The following is a 16,518-nucleotide window of genomic DNA, read 5'->3' as shown; positions in this document are numbered from 1 at the left end:
CACACTTGTGAGTGGGCTGATGCCAACCTCATGAAGTTTAACCATGGCAAGTGCAAGGTCCTACACCTGGGTCAGAGCAATCCCAGGCACAGCTACAGGTTGGGCAGAGAAGAGATTCAGAGCAGCCCTGCGGAGAAGGACTTGGGGGTGTTGGTTGATGAGAAAATGAACATAGCAGGCAGTGTGCGCTCGCAGCCCAGAAAGCCAACCGTATCCTGGGCTGCATCAAAAGGAGCGTGACCAGCAGGTTGAAGGAGGTGATCCTGCCCCTCTACTCTGCTCTCGGGAGACCCCACCTGGAGTATTGTGTGCAGTTCTGGTGTGCTCAACATAAAAAGGACATGGAACTGTTGGAACAAGTCCAGAGGAGGGCCACGAGGATGATCAGGGGACAGGCGCACCTCCCGTATGAAGATAGGCTGAGAAAGTTGGGGCTGTTCAGCCTGGAGAAGGGAAGGCTGCGTGGAGACCTCATAGCAGCCTTCCAGCAACTGAAGGGGAGCTACAGGGGTGCTGGGGAGAGACTCTTCATTAGGGACAGGACAAGGGGTAACAGGCTAAAACTTAAACAGGGGAAGTTTAGATTGGATATAAGGAAGAAGTTCTTTACTGTGAGGGTGGTGAGGCACTGGGTTGCCCAGGGAGGTTGTGAATGCTCCATCCCTGTCAGTGTTCAAAGCCAGGTTGGACAAAGCCTTGGGTGGCATGGTTTAGTGTGAGGTGTCCCTGCTCATGGCAGGTGTGTGGAACTAGATGATCTTGAGGTCCTTTCCAACCCTAACTATTCTGTGATTCTATGATATTGATCTACTTCAATGGTGAGCTTTATAAAATTTACTTTCCCATGGCAGACCCTGCTTGAGTTTATCCACCAAACAAGTGAGTTTTCCTACTTATTACCTACTATATCTACCTGTCAAAGGAGCATTAATAGTAACTTCTAATAGCTATTTACTTTCAGTACTTTGTGGGTACCACCAGTAACTGTCAGTGTATCAGCTCAACTAGTATATGGCAGCCATTCTGACAAGTACTCATGTGGACAAAAGGTTTGATTCACAGTTTTGCAGCAATCTGTTTCAGTGAATACTGTAAATGAATATTGAATTCTGTGTGTTTCCCTTGGCTTGAGTAAGAATGAACTGCCCTTGAGAATGCTCCTGGCTGCTGGATTCCTGGGTATAAGAGCTGCTCTGGTGCAGGGGCAAAAAAGAAAGCATGGAGGATTTTATGAATGCCAGTTCAGCCCCTTCCTTTTGAAGGCAAACTAAAACAGCACAGATGGCTTTGGATATTCAGTACAAGATTTATGTGACCACAAAACACAAAGCCAGATTCTTTTTCCTCAGTTCTATGTTTGGAGTTTTTTTCTAAGAAGCATTGTAATAGGACTTACTGTGTATATAAAAAATATCTCTTTAAACTTCCATAACAAAAAGACTGTTAAGTGCTTTCATTTGCCTATCGATTTCCAAAGTAGGAGTTGGATAGTATCAGGCTGGAATGTTGTTATGACCTCTTGAATTCTCATCCAGAACTTTGGTCCCAGATGCCGGAGATCCCTGGTGCTTGGCACTGACACATTTGCCTTGAGCTTTCACTCCTAGGAGGTCTGTCACTTCATATCACAGGGGGTGTTATACCCACAGGGTACTTTCTCATAATTTTCTCTGATTACAGGGAGAAACATAGTTCATTCAAAATGTATATTAGAATGTAGGAATAAAGTGAATGACCTTTTCTTTCTCTTGCATTTACTACCCAGGCCACTGTACTGCTTAAGCCAGCTGTTTTTTCAGGCTCTCTCTTGTCTATATTTAAGGTAGCATACACTCCCATGTCAATAAGAGCTTCACATACCTTGAAGAGTCATGTTCCAGTTAGAAGAGAGCTTTTTATCTTCCCCTTCCTCTCTCAGCTAGCATTATATTTTTCAACAGCTTGAGTTTTTTCAAGACACAGTTTCTAGGCATTATTGCCTTTTTTGCATGACAGTTCATATGTCATTTGAATGTCATAGAGATACCATTAATTTTTTCATGCTTAAAAAAAAAAAAAAGGAAAAACTGAAAACAAGAAATGGAACGCTCTATGGAGTTTACGAGGTTACAACATTGGAAAGATACTTTTTGCAGGCAATATGGACATATGATGCCGTAACAGTCACATGGATAAATTTTTTGATGAATTCTCACCTACCTTTTCCTTAAGTGGAAGAATACTATGTACGTTTACCAGTGACAAGAGGAAATTTGCCAAAAACGTGTCAGAAAGCCAATACAGAGCACTTAAATAGTTCTTCGAGTCTATGGCAGATAAGCAAGGAGCCTCCAACCTGCCCAGTATACCTTCTGGAGAGCTAGCTGCAAGTACTGGGAGGGGGAAGACGGTCTTTAAGAAAAACTCGGGAATCACATAGTAATGATTTTCCTATTGTAAAAATGGACAGTCAGACGCACTGATAAGGAATTTCACACACCTGGGGGAATTAACATACCTTGAGTTTTCTGTGAAATGAGATTCTCTAGTTCTGAAAGATGCACAGCCACTGATTCTCTCAGCTCCTCCTCTAAGAGGCCAACCAGCCTTGAAATACACTGTCTACACCTGAAGCTGACACCGACACCTTGGCTCTGAAGCAGTAGTAAGACTGTGATAATTCAGTTCTTCTTACAAGACAACTAAATTTTATTTAACTTTTTCTTTTTTAATTGGAAGACTATTGTATCTTTCAGTTAAACTGATTAACTGAGAACAATATGTATAAATGTGTATATGTGCATACATATACACATATACACACATACACACCATATATACATGTGTGTATATATATATATTCACCAAATAAACCTTCACATATGGAAGCCATCTGTGACATCTGGCCTTTACTAAATTATATATATATGTGTAAAAAGACACATCACTCCCTCACATCACTCCCTATGTATTTACTTCAAAATTCCTTAAGAAGATCACGATTCTCAGAGGTGCAAATGGCTGAGCTCCATACACCAGTAATCTTTCATTAAGAAGTTCAGTTCCTACAGTAGTAGCTTGCAATGCTGTATCTTTATGTCCAAGTACATGCATCAGCATCTAAGAGGCAATAGTAATCAACAAGCATAGTTAAATGGTAAATTTTAAATCCATTTAACAAACACAGAGATACTATGAGTTGAAGCCATATTAAAATTTAGTGTAGTTCCTCTGCTGACACCAACAGGCACCAGACCAACCAGACAGTGTATTTTTTAACTAAAGATTGGACAGCAAGATGCTACTAAAAATAAGTCCAGAAATTCTTTTTGCATTTTGCCATCTGCTTAAAAACAAGGCCAAGGTCCAATTTTAAAGCCTTATCATCAGATGAGTAAGTAAACATCAGTTAACAGAGTTTGTCATAACTGTTTCCAGACAATATCTGGTAATTAGATGGTGACATGCTTCAGTGTTGGTTTTGTGTTTTTTTTATTGACAGCTTCCGATCAGCACCCACAATAACTTGATATAGTTTTCATGAATAGTAAATAAGGGTCTTTTTCCTGTGGATCATTACTCAGATAATACTAAAGTTTATACCATTTGCTTAACCTCTTTAGAATTAGTTGAATATCTGGGAAAAATACTCATATGCTCAATTAAAGAATCCAATTAAGACATGGTCTCATCACATGTGCATTTACTCTATAATCCCACTATATCAAATCAAGTAAAAAAATTAAATGATTGAGAAATAAGCTAAATTCTGAATTGATAAAATCTGATGAGGAGCAATAATCTAAATCACAGATTCCAGCTCCTTTTCAAACTGGCAACCTGTCACTAATAGGGTCCCCCAGAGATCGATAATGGGCCCAACACTGATTATTATCTTAATAAGTGATCTGGAAGGTAGGATCAAGTGTACACCACATTCCAGTATTTAAGGGTGGCAACAAAGATGAAGACTCCATTTTACAAGGAATCACATGGAAAATATGAGGGGTAATGGGCACATTACTCCTACGGAGATTCCAGTTGGACAGAAGAGGAAAATTTTTCACAATGAGAACAATCAGCCTTTGGAGTAATCTCCCCAGAGAAGTGATGGATTCCCCTACGTTTTTAAGATTCAGCTGGACAGGGTGCTGGGCCATTTTGTCTAGACCATGGTTTTGCCAAAATAGTTTAAACCACATGATCACTGAGGTCCCTTCCAAACTGGTATTCTACAATTCTGTGATTCCATGAAGATACAGGTTTCCAATTAAGGGAACAATAAAAGTAATTAAAAAATAAGGTAGATGAAAGGTATTTGAAGGGAAATACTGGCACAGATAAAAAGTGGATTGGTTCGAGAACAGGTTTTTAGATCAACACCACTGTCTTTTGTAGTGACCTTGACCATGCTAACAAAGACTGAATCAAAAGAAGCAAGATCAGAACACAGGAATTAGTTTGGAATCAGAACAGTAAAAAAAGACCTGTTACTTTCTACATGAAGGAGTCCTGGTTTTCTGTTTTTATTCACTGCAGTTCTGACTTGCTCTTTTTTTCAGGGAAAAAAAAAAAAGCTTGCCTCCCAGGCTTGCCAGTCACATGATACATCTTACTGGAAAAGGCATCTTAATGTGGATTTAAATTAGCATGCAGTGTGAACAGCTTCAAAAAGTTCTATAAACATGTTGGAATCCTGATACTTTCCTGACATAGCAACGTGTTTCACTTCCAGCTCCCAAAAAATAAACAGTGTGAGACTGAACACAGCAAAATAAGAGGTTCCTAGATTTTTTCTTCCACAAATTCAACCAATGCTTGTTCACATGAACGAAGCAGAAAGGTGGTGCTCCCAGGGTGTTTTCTCCAGAGGAAATGGAAGGACACTAGGGAAAAACCCCACAGCTGTAAGGTGGAAAGATGCATGGTGGAGGGATGCAAGGCATCACTCTTTTCTGTGACACAGGACACAAGCAACTCTTGCAATCACTTATCGATTTACCATCAGTTCTTTATAAAATTTTATTTTACCTTGAATGTCAAGCATATTACCAATCTCTGATAGCAGGACAACAGAAAAACAACACATTAGAAAAAGCCACTTATAAAGCACAGGTTAAGATCAATACAAAACTCTGCCTTAATTTAAGAAACAGATTTTAAATTCTCATGGGAATTGTGCCTTTGCTCTTTATGTAAAAGCAAGCAATACACCTCCTTAGCAAAGCATACAATGAAAATTACACATAGCTCGTTTAAAATGCAAAAGGAATCAGCATAACAAACACTGCATCAGCCAGCAGTTAGACCTTTCTTGTAAACCTGCTTCTCCGGTTTGGCAACTGCAGTCCTTGGGGAGAAACAGCAAAGGCTGTTTAACTTAATTACACAGAACTGTTACATCGGGGTTATGCAAGCATTTTTAAATATTCATCTCGGTCAAATCATAGCTACAAGCCAGCTATAACAGGTTTTAGGGGGATTATTATTTTTAAATGCTATTTTCATATAAATTGAATCACCCACATGAAACCTTTTTGACCTTTTGCAGCTGACAGTACCATTTTCAATCAAAACTTGGCCCTACTGAACCAGTAGCTTTACCCTTGTGTTTCACCTTGGTTTTAAAGCAGAGTTGCATGGCAAGCAGGTGATATTGCTTCCATAATAAGCCCAAATATTTATCTTAATTTATAAAACTCTGATATATGCTTTTGCTCACAGAACACTCTGAGCTATGACATATGAAATGTACACAAGCCAGTAAGATTCACACACACATGAAGTCAAAGCCAGCCACATTCTTTCAAATACTGTTTTTGTTGGCTGCATGTGAAAAATGTCACAGTAATTTATACCTGACCAATACCAATTAAGGCCTAATCCTGCTCCCAGTGGTGTCTCCAGCAATTTTGCAAAGGACTTCCGTGGTAAAAGGAGTATGACAGGACACCTAAATACTCAATATCAAATACTACCATTAATTTTACTCCTATTAAAAGTAGTGATCTCTTTAAAACCAATAGAGATACAGTTGATGCAAGTTGTAAAAAATTCTTGGAGTTCCTTTTCTAAAGGAATGTATAACCTTTGGGATCTTTATTTTTAATGTTTATAATGTCAGAGGTACTTTTGTTCTGGCTTATGGGATTATTGCTGGTCACCTTCCTGAGACTTGAAAGACCACAAAAGACAAGCACCATACCTATTCCTCTAAATTACTATATCACAAATTAATAATTTGGTCCCTTTCTGAATGGATCTCTCCCCACAATTACACTAAAACACAGTGATGGGTCACACATTCCAGGGGGTCCAACTGGTCCTGGAATTCCTGGACTGCCACGATCTCCATCTTTACCAGGTTGCCCACGCTCTCCAGGACGTCCTTCCTTACTCATACCTGGCGGACCTTCAGGACCTTAATGACACACATGCAATAAACAAATACATTATACAGTATTGATATTAAAATGAAAACAAGAGCAACCATGGACCCAAACGCCCCCAGCACTTTGTGAAGTACGTAGATAAAGTAAAACTTCATTTTCTAAAAAAGACACTTCTTGTCACAAATTGTTTATATATTTACATAAACAACATGATACCTTATTAAGACTTTTTTCTTAAAGCACATGGAAACACTTAAAAATAGCTTTTAAAAGGAAATATAAACATCTACTTTAGCACACTATTATACTTTATCATATAATTGGGAACCACCATGGCATTAAGCAGAGTCCTCCTATTTCTATTCATTTCTCTGCCTTTGGATCAGGCCCTAATATCTCTTCCAAAAGTTCAACTTTGCATTTTGCATGAATACACTGTTGTTAGAAAGAATATTTTCCTACACTAAGCAATGTTTATAAGTCGCATGATTATATCAGGGCTCAGTTTTCAGACAATGGCTGGCTTCAAGATCCATCTATGAAGAAATAGCAGTCTTGGATATCAATCTCTAGTAGACCTATCTTATATTAAATAATGTGTTTTATGAAAATTTAAAGGGCATGTAAGAGACAGAAATTAGCCATAAAACATATATGGTAATTAAGATGTGTAATAACTATCTACATTTTTTTTAAAATTATATCAACACATTCTCAAAACCATTTTTTTTTTTTTTTAAATTATTAACATTCACTGAATCTGCACATCTGAACCACCCCTCACCTGGAGGTCCTGGGGGGCCTTGGATCCCAGGAGCCCCAATTCCTTGATTTCCTTTTGCACCATTTTTCCCTGGCAGTCCTGTGAATTAGCAAACACATGTATATCCATCATATTTGAAAAATCATGACAGCCAGGTGAAGTTTATGATGACTGGAAAAAGGGAAATATAACCCCCATTTTCAAGAAGGGGAAAATGGATGACCCAGGGAATTACAGACCAGTCAGTCTCACCTCTGTGCCTGGCAAAATCTTGGAGCAGATTCTCCTGGAAGGCATGCTAAGGCACATGAAAATCAACAAGGTGCTTGGTGACAGCCAGCATGGCTTCACTAAGGGGAAATCCTGCCTGACTAATTTGGTGGCCTTCTACGATGGGGCTACAGAACTGATGGACAGGGGGAGAGCAGTTGATGTCATCTACTTGGACTTGTGCAAAGCACTTGACACTGTCCCTCACAACATCCTTGTCTCTAAATTGGACATGAATTTGATGGATGGACCACTCGGTGGATAAAGAACTGGCTGGATGGCCGCACGCAAAGAGTTGTGGTCAATGGCTCAATGTCCATCTGGAGACCAGTAACGAGTGGTGCCCCTCAGGGATCGGTGTTGGGACCGGTCTTGTACAACATCTTTGTGGGTGACATGGACAGTGGGATTGAGTGCGCCCTCAGCAAGTTTGCCCATGACACCAAGCTGTGTGGTTCGGTTGATACGCTGGAGGGAAGGAATGCCATCCAGAGGGACCTTGACACGCTTGGGAGGTGGGCTGATGCCAACCTCATGAAGTTTAACCATGCCAAGTGCAAGGTCCTACATCTGGGTCGGAGCAATCCCAGGCACAGCTACAGGTTGGGCAGAGAAGAGATTCAGAGCAGCCCTGTGGAGAAGGACTTGGGGGTGCTGGCTGATGAGAAAATGAACATGAGCTAGCAGTGTGCGCTCACAGCCCAGAAAGCCAACCGTATCCTGGGCTGCATCAAAAGGAGCATGACCAGCAGGTTGAGGGAGGTGATCCTGCCCCTCTACTCTGCTCTCGGGAGACCTCACCTGCAGTATTGTGTGCAGTTCTGGTGTCCTCAACATAAAAAGGACATGGAACTGTTGGAACAAGTCCAGAGGAGGGCCATGAGGATGATCAGGGGACTGGAGCACCTCCCGTATGAAGACAGGCTGAGAAAGTTGGGGCTGTTCAGCCTGGAGAAGAGAAGGCTGCGTGGAGACCTCATAGCAGCCTTCCAGTATCTGAAGGGGAGCTATAGGGATGGTGGGGAGGGGCTCTTTGTTAGGGACTGTAGTGACAGGACATGGGGTAATGGGTTAAAACTTAAACAGGGGAAGTTCAGATTGGATATAAGAAGGAAATTCTTTCCTGTTAGGGTGGTGAGGCACTGGAATGGGTTGCCCAGGGAGGCTGTGAATGCTCCAGTGTTCAAGGCCAGGTTGGACGAAGCCTTGGGTGGCATGGTTTAGTGTGAGGTGTCCCTGCCCATAGCACGTGTGTTGGAACTAGATGACGTTAGGGTCCTTTCCAACCCTAACTATTCTATGATTCTATGATGCTATTATCTTTGCACAGTAAGAATATTTTCCCCCAATGAATTTGGAAGTCAGCGTTTGATAATACTTCTTAAATAAGAAGAGGTAGCAATTCAAAAGCAAAAAATGGGATGCAAAATAAGCATTTCTTTGTTAACCTGCACAGCCTAACTGGGTTCTAAATTATCCTCATTTCTACTGAATTAAGAGGTGATGTAACACCTGTTACACACACAGCCACTATGATTTGAGGGAATAGATGAAGGGCAATTAAGAAATTTGCTGTCATTGCCTTTACACTGGGAAATTTTTTAAGAAGTTCTACGAAGGAAGTTTAAGGTATTCACCACAGTTCCTGTAGAATACAGAATATATAGACAATCATCTTCTACAACATATGGCAGAATTAACTCTTCACCAAAGAAACACTGAGAGGGGCAAAATATGTACTCTCTTACAGTAGCAAAAAAAAAATCAGTTTCTTCATAGAAACAGATATCTCTTTTCCCAACTCTTACAGAATAGCCAAAACCGTAAGTGCCAGCTCCAGAGGAAATCTGCACATTCTCCTATTGCAGATGAAATTATAAAAGCACTGCAGAAAAATCATCCTTACATCCAAAATTAATTTGATGTGCTAGGTCATAGTTAATAAGCCACAAAGAAACCAAATATTTACTAACCATTTGCCTTCTTACCCTTGGGACATTACTAGTTAACTGCATTTCATACAGTTTTCCTGATTATTTTGACACCATAGGAAACAGAGGTGATGCTGGGACCAGTTACCAAGTTACAGACTTTACAAAGTCTCTTGGTCTAGTTGCAGACTATATATGCATGCCTAAAGTCTTGCAAATACATCAGATATCAGCTGGAATGCTCAGGTGGATGATTTACCTGAAAGTGTAAATGTTAGCTTTCCTAAAAAGAAATCAGAATATTTAAGAAGAGCATGAAGGAAGGAGTAAAAATGTTTGTCAAATAAAAAGAGCAAAAGGAGAAAACCCCAGGAAACCAGAGTGAGCATAAAGTTTGTTGCATGCCAAAAACAAGTCTATAGGGTAGCAGATAGCGAATAGCCAGTGAATAAATACTGTTCCTTAAAACAGCAGAAACAGACATTTGGAAGAAACCAGAAAATATGGAAATGTTGAAATCCATTTGATCCATATAAAATAACCTAAATGCAGTTAAAAATATTTATGTGAGACTAAGAACTCTCTAAAATGACCAAAACAAAGTTTGACTATAGCAGAACTGAACACTAGCTATCTCGTTGTATTCTTGTATTTTATCTTCTTCTGGTTTGCATTCTTTGTAAGCGGTGAAACATTCACACTGCACCATGTCCTCAGTTATACTTTGTGATACCAACCCACCTCTTCCTTTAGTTCACCCTGCAATAATCCCATGCAAAACTCAAAGCAGAAAACAAAGTCATAAAGTCCATTAGCACCATGACACATGCACACAGTACCTCTTGTCCCACGAGCCCCAGGGCGACCCGGGATGCCCATCAGCCCTGGAATGCCATCATTTCCTGGTAAACCAGGAAACCCTCTTGGACCTTCAGGCCCTCTTGGACCTGGTGGTCCTGGAAGTCCTTGGGAAGTGCTTTGGGATTGACAATGGTTACAGTTTTGCAGCCTTCCACTCTGGAGGATGGCAGGCAACTGGGCTGGAAGAATTCAAACAAAAACTTGCTAAGAGTGTTGGAACAATAAGATATAAAAATATTTCCCCCTAGTCACTCATACAAGACCAGCTTCTTCTCTTTAGAGAGTATGATACCTTTAGGCAACAAGATGGTAAAGTATGCAACCTGTGGAATACATTTCCACACCTGTAGGAAAACTATCAATCAGCAATGTCAACTTTCAAGAAAGTATCTATAGAATCATAGAATAGTTAGGGTTGGACAGGATCTTAAGATCACATCTACTTCCAACACACCTACCATGGGCAAGAACGCCTCACACCAGACCATGTTGCCCGAGGCTCTGTCCAACCTGGCCTTGAACACTTCAGGGATTGAGCATTAAGGTCATTTCCAACCCTAACTAGTCTATAATTCTATGATTCGCAACTTCCTTGGGCAACCTGTTCTAGTGCCTCACCATCCTCACAGTAAAGAAATTCTTCCTTATATCCAATCTAAACTTCTCCTGTTTAAGTTTTAACCCATTGCCCCTTGTCCTATCACTACAGTCCCTAACGAAGAGTCCCTCTCTGTCATCCTTGTAGGCCCCTTTTGATACTGGAAGGCTGCTATGAGGTCTTCGTGCAGCCTTCTCTTCTCCAGGCTGAACAGCCCCAGTTTTCGTGGCTTGTCTTCATATGGGAGATGCTCCAGCCCCCTGATCATCCTTGTGGCCCTAAATGTATATTTATTTATTATAATTATATTTGTATTATAATTATCAGAAAACTTCTTTAGCACTTTAAACAAGGGAAGAAGAGTAAAGAGGCTTTCAAACTTACTTCTCAGCACATCTGAGCACACCTGTCGAATAAATTCTTCTGAAAATTCTCGTGCCTGAATTGAACAGAGAACAGTTAAAAAAACAGACAGTATGCATTTGTTTAAGGCACCCAAAATGACAAGGCTGAGGTCCTATACATACAGGTTTTCCATCTGATCCAGGTGGTCCCGGGGGTCCTCTATCTCCTGGCTGACCTCTGAGACCAGGAGGTCCAACCAAACCTGGCAGACCAGATTCTCCTTTTTGACCACTGATGCCTCGAATGCCTGGATCTCCTTTCTCACCCTTCTAGAATGCAAACCAATGAAAAGCCAATCATATCTTCACAGACCATTGGGAAGCTAGGTAGCACCAAGCACACAAATTCTGAGAAAATCTTCACCGATTATCCTCATGAAATTAATATAAGTTGTCACTGAAAATTAACTTGATACTGATGAAATTATTTGACTTAAATTTATGGAAGTTTTCAGCTTCTTTAATAACTGTCTGATACAATTACTTACCAAATATAACTAGAAATAAACTAGCTTTTATTTGTTTTTTACTTTAAGGACCCATTTTACTTAATAATTAACACAAACTAAAATAGTCTTCCTAATTAACATATAGAAAGAAAGGATTTATTCATTTTTTCATGAGAATTAGATCATTTGTTACAGTACATTAACATCCTTAGAAGGCTGGAAAATTAGAATTGAAATTCTGGCATCACTGAAGTTCTTGGCAGACTTCCTGTAATAATCAAGATTTTTACCCCATATTATTAGCATATAAGATGAAGAAAAAAAAGCAGGTTTTATTTTAGTTAGGGTACTCATATATAGATATGACTAATAGCAACTGTAGACCATTTGCTTCATTGGTAAAGGTTAAAATACAATTAGAAAATATTTTGATTATCTTCATCAAAGTAATGGTTTTTCTACGCACGGAATTAGCTATTGCAATAGGTCAAGTGGAACTCCTTCCTGTGCTGGAGCCAAACATCAGTACAATGCAATTTGGTACGGGATCAAGACTAAAGTTAGCATACTATGTTTGCTCCCTGTTGAGTTTTTCTTTCCGTTTTTGCACAGCTTCTGCATAATGTTAACAGTTGCTTCAAAATTTTCTTTCACCCTTTCCAACCATCAAAGATGGAATTATGAAAATAAGGCAGCAATATGACAAAACTTATTGGAGCAAATAATGTAAATTTAAGAATCAGGCAGTCTCCATAAACTTACACTGAATTTTAAGTTACAGTATTTATATTATTTTGTATTATTCTATATAGTACTTATCAAAATTATTTACATCAGGAAAAGTTCAAAGCTTTTTGGCTTGATCTGAATGAGTAACAATGCCCAGGGCTGTCCACATGACAGGGTTGCAAGCTTCAAATTCACTATTGGATTACTCAGTCTTATGCAGACAGACAGCTACTAAAATAAGGCAGGTATTTTTTCCTCTTAAAATAAAAGAGAAATTATACAAAATGTGACAGATGTCAGTCAAGTGACTAAGAGTAGTGCTGGAAAGATGTTCTACCAGTAAGATGGCATGCATGAACTGAACAGCAACCCATACCCTCTTCCCACTTCAGAAGTTCTACACTAATTCAGAACTGACTTTTTCCAAAGATGTATATGTATTTTATTTCCTGGATACAGTCCATTTGAATGTTGTAGTCACAGAATTTATATTCTTAGTTACACCATGTAGATTTGTACTTGTTAGTTTCTATTACATAACTAGAAATGTTTTTTCATTTAACAAGGTCAGCAAGGCTCAGAGATAAACATACAGAGCAGACGCAGCTGCCTAGGGCTATACTAGAGACTGTATGTGCTGGGATCTGAAAATCATGCTGTTCTTGTAGCTAGAAGTTGTTTGTTTTAATTTTAACTACTTTTACAGCTCTGGACTATGCTTACATAACAGAATCTGACTTGCAAGCTGATTTATTTGGACTAAATGTTAAAGGGCCTAGAAAGCATTAAGAACCAGTGAAATATTGTAAAAGTGGCACCAATTGTAGAAAAACATTACAGGCAAGAAACCAGTATAGAAACAGCAAGACAAAATGCTGGAATCATCAGCACAACTGCCTGCAGAACTTGCCAAAAAGCAAATTAAACTGTTGAGGGAATGTTTTCTGCAGTATACCTCTGTCTTGTAACGCTCAGCCACATCCCATGTGTGGCATTGTTTTTTGACCATTGCTATTAGCAAAAAGAATAAAAAAGAAAGAAAGGAAAAGCGCTCAGTAAGTGTGGAGAATTACAGACTGAAGAAACTTTTGATTGAGGAGTCAGAGTCCAACAGAAGACAACATATTTTATAAAAGTATAAACTCATTTTATAGGTCTGATAAGTAAATACCATGGCATCATTGTATCTTAGTGTACAGTAAGAATTATTTATTATTTATTTATTATAAGAATTAGTAGTATTAAAAGGACTTTTCAGAAGCAATTATTATTACTATGATTTCCGATACTTAAAAAGGCTAGCTCTATAGTATGGAAATAGGATTGCAAACATACATTTTACAGATTTACACATAATCTGCAAAGAAATGGAATAATTTTGTAATACTGTATTTGTCATTACAAAACACTTACCTCTCCTTGTTCTCCACTCAATCCTTCTAGTCCCTTTAGGAATTAATAGGAAGAAAAACAACAACAAAAAAAAAAAAAAACAAAAAAACAAGTTGAGCCAAATTACTTGAAATAAAAAAGATAGTATTTTTGTCTTTTGTTTTCAAGAAGTAATCACAAATGTCAATTTTTAAAGATTCTGTGATTGCTATTTATACAAAAAAAAAACCAAGCTGTATGGAAGGATGGAAAATGTATATTGTGGTGAATTAGCACTTTAATAATACTTTCAATATCATACACCAAAAGGATAATTTGGGAATGTATCATACATATTATAAACAAATAGACATAATATAGACAAAAAAACCCAAAATAAATAAAATTGTGTTCTAGCAAAAGGAAACACTTGAGTTTACCTGTTTAATACCATCTCACTTGGCAGAAATCAAGTTCAATGCCTTTGAAATGCAAACGCAGTTTAAAAGCAAGATTTTGCATGTTGGCAAATTATTTTAGTGTCATTTCTGCCACACGGTTCAATGGTGTTATTGATTAAGTTCCATGGTAAGATGGTAGTTCAGTGCAGGCTTTTTCACTTTTCTGATATACTGTTATGGACAAGGGAATGCACCTTTGAGAAGTCCTGAAGGTCTGAGAAACCTTGGAAAGCCCTAGTGCTGTCTACCAGAAGTATCTGAATGACTGTTTTTTTGGTTGCTGACCAAACCAGATAAGCATGGGAAACAATTTTAGACCAAGCATGTATTATTTTTTCAGCTTTCTCCAGAAAACAAAAAAAAAAAAAAGGAAAGCAATTCAATTTCATCATTCTATCTGAAAAAAATATTTAATGTTTTCTTTCACTTTGTTTTATGCTATGATTAAAATAATAAATATATGAAAAATTTCTCCATTATTTGCAAAAATGATAAAACAAAGTGTAATTTGTAAAATGTTAGAGTTGGACACTACATTTGGTTAAAATCAGTGAACAGCCTTTTAGTTGAAACTATTTCTTTAAAAAAAATCTGCTCAGCTTTACTATTGGATTCCTGTCAACTTACATACCCCTGAGAGTGATAAAACTAGGCTAACATACAGTGTGGATCTCCTGCCCGTGCCTCAGTGGAACCAGCTCCTTCTGGCTAGACAGGAAGCTGTATCCATGTTGTAATTCTGAAAAAAAGCAACCATGACTTCCTTCCAAGTCTCATTTTAGATATGTACCTCTAACAAATACTTCTCTAACAAATACTTCTCTGTTTAGACATGACATAGACAACGGAGTTAACAAGTATTTATAAATACTAACAGTTATTTGCTGTGGTGTAACAAGATAGCCAACTATGACACAATTAGAATACATTGGCCCAGAGCTAAAGAGAAACAACTGGATCTCACTGATTTTCAGCTGAAACAGGAAACATCTGTAATTGTGCAGAAGACGTCAATAATGCTCCTAGTATAGTCTAGGAGGTAATCAACTACATGAAAGTGTAGCATGGTACATGCAAAATCTTAAGAACTCAAACATCACTCTTACAGCCTTTACACAGAAGCCACTTTGTGCTGTTATCTGCATTTTGTATTTATAGCTGTTTAATGAAAATTTTTAATGTTTAAGGACTTCATAAAATAATCCAGAAAAATGTACTTCTGGTCTGTTTCTCAATATATATCCCAGAACCACAGAAACATGAAGGCTGGAAGGGAGACCTCCATGGGTTCAACTTCTTTTTCAGAACAGATCCAGCTACAGCAGGCTGCTCAACACCCTGTTCAGACAGTTTTGTCACAGCTGCTGTAAGCAGCCTTCTCCAAAAGCAAAATGCTTCTCCTGTATATCAAGCTGGGATTTCCTGCTTTCCAACTCGTGCCCATTTCCTCTTGTCCTTCCACTGTACACAGCTGAAAAAAAGTATGGCTCCATCTTCTCTGTGTTGTGTTTATTTTAAACATATTAAGGTTATTTAAGAGGAAATTTATATAACTATGTAATCACGTTATGCATAACTACGTATCACCTGATGCAAAGATGTATCCTTGTTGATGGAAATAACCTTAAGAAACAAATAATGAATCACGGCTCTCTTGAATGAGGATTGCTACTAGAACAGTACCTGTAAGCCTGGATTTCCTTGTCTTCCCTTTTCTCCTTTCAGTCCCTTCACGAAAGAAGCACATGTTCTTAGAATACACATTTATCTGGGAGACATAACTAAACTATCAAAAATAACACAAACAGGTAAAATCTCTAAAATCTCATCCTAAACAAGGCCAAATCAATCTGAAAAGTTACTCTTTAAGAGTTCAGACCAGAAATTGCAGAAGGATAAAATTTCTGCTCTGAACACAGAGGAGTCAAATTAAGATCTGGATTGTAACATGAATTTTTTTGTTTGTTTTACGTATTTCCATGACTTTTAGCTAACAAAGTAACTTGTTAGAATATAGCAGGTAGGCAGCTGCTACTCAAGCAAACCTTCTGTGGACCTTAATCTTAAAAAAAAAAAGCTCCTGAATGAACACCTCAGACTTGTAATATGAGTATTGCCAGACGGTTTCATTAAGAAACAAAGTTGAGTACCTGCATACCATTTTCACCTTGGTTTCCTTTGTCCCCCTGCAAAATATTAGAAGTCCATTGTAACTTGATCCATCTCAGAGACATGTCGTCTGTATTTTAACATAGTAAATACTAGAGAAGTATCTAATAGCTTTTATTTATACAAGTGAAAACAAATCAG

The 16,518-nt window shown here is 38.4% G+C and overlaps 1 protein-coding gene across 1 annotated transcript in view; it reads right to left on the bottom strand.

Annotated features, from left to right (window-relative positions):
* Positions 1-4,985: 4,985 nt before the first annotated feature.
* Positions 4,986-16,518, bottom strand: part of COL21A1 (collagen type XXI alpha 1 chain) — a 107,620-nt gene continuing 96,087 nt past the window's right edge. Inside the window, exons 23-30 of the mRNA XM_062626143.1 lie at positions 16,359-16,394; positions 15,892-15,936; positions 13,790-13,822; positions 11,322-11,468; positions 11,179-11,233; positions 10,175-10,375; positions 7,156-7,233; positions 4,986-6,400 (exon numbers count right to left, since the gene is read on the bottom strand). Coding sequence (XP_062482127.1) covers positions 6,213-6,400; positions 7,156-7,233; positions 10,175-10,375; positions 11,179-11,233; positions 11,322-11,468; positions 13,790-13,822; positions 15,892-15,936; positions 16,359-16,394 — 783 coding nt within the window. The 3' untranslated portion in view covers positions 4,986-6,212. The remainder of the gene's footprint in view (positions 6,401-7,155; positions 7,234-10,174; positions 10,376-11,178; positions 11,234-11,321; positions 11,469-13,789; positions 13,823-15,891; positions 15,937-16,358; positions 16,395-16,518) is intronic.

This window comes from Pezoporus occidentalis, unplaced genomic scaffold (assembly GCF_034315485.1).
Source record: "Pezoporus occidentalis ecotype Australia unplaced genomic scaffold, CSIRO_AGI_Poc_V1 ctg29, whole genome shotgun sequence".
NCBI classification, from domain to species: Eukaryota; Metazoa; Chordata; class Aves; order Psittaciformes; family Psittacidae; genus Pezoporus; species Pezoporus occidentalis.
Note: the sequence above shows the minus strand (reverse complement) of the source record. Positions and strands in the feature narration are given on the sequence as shown.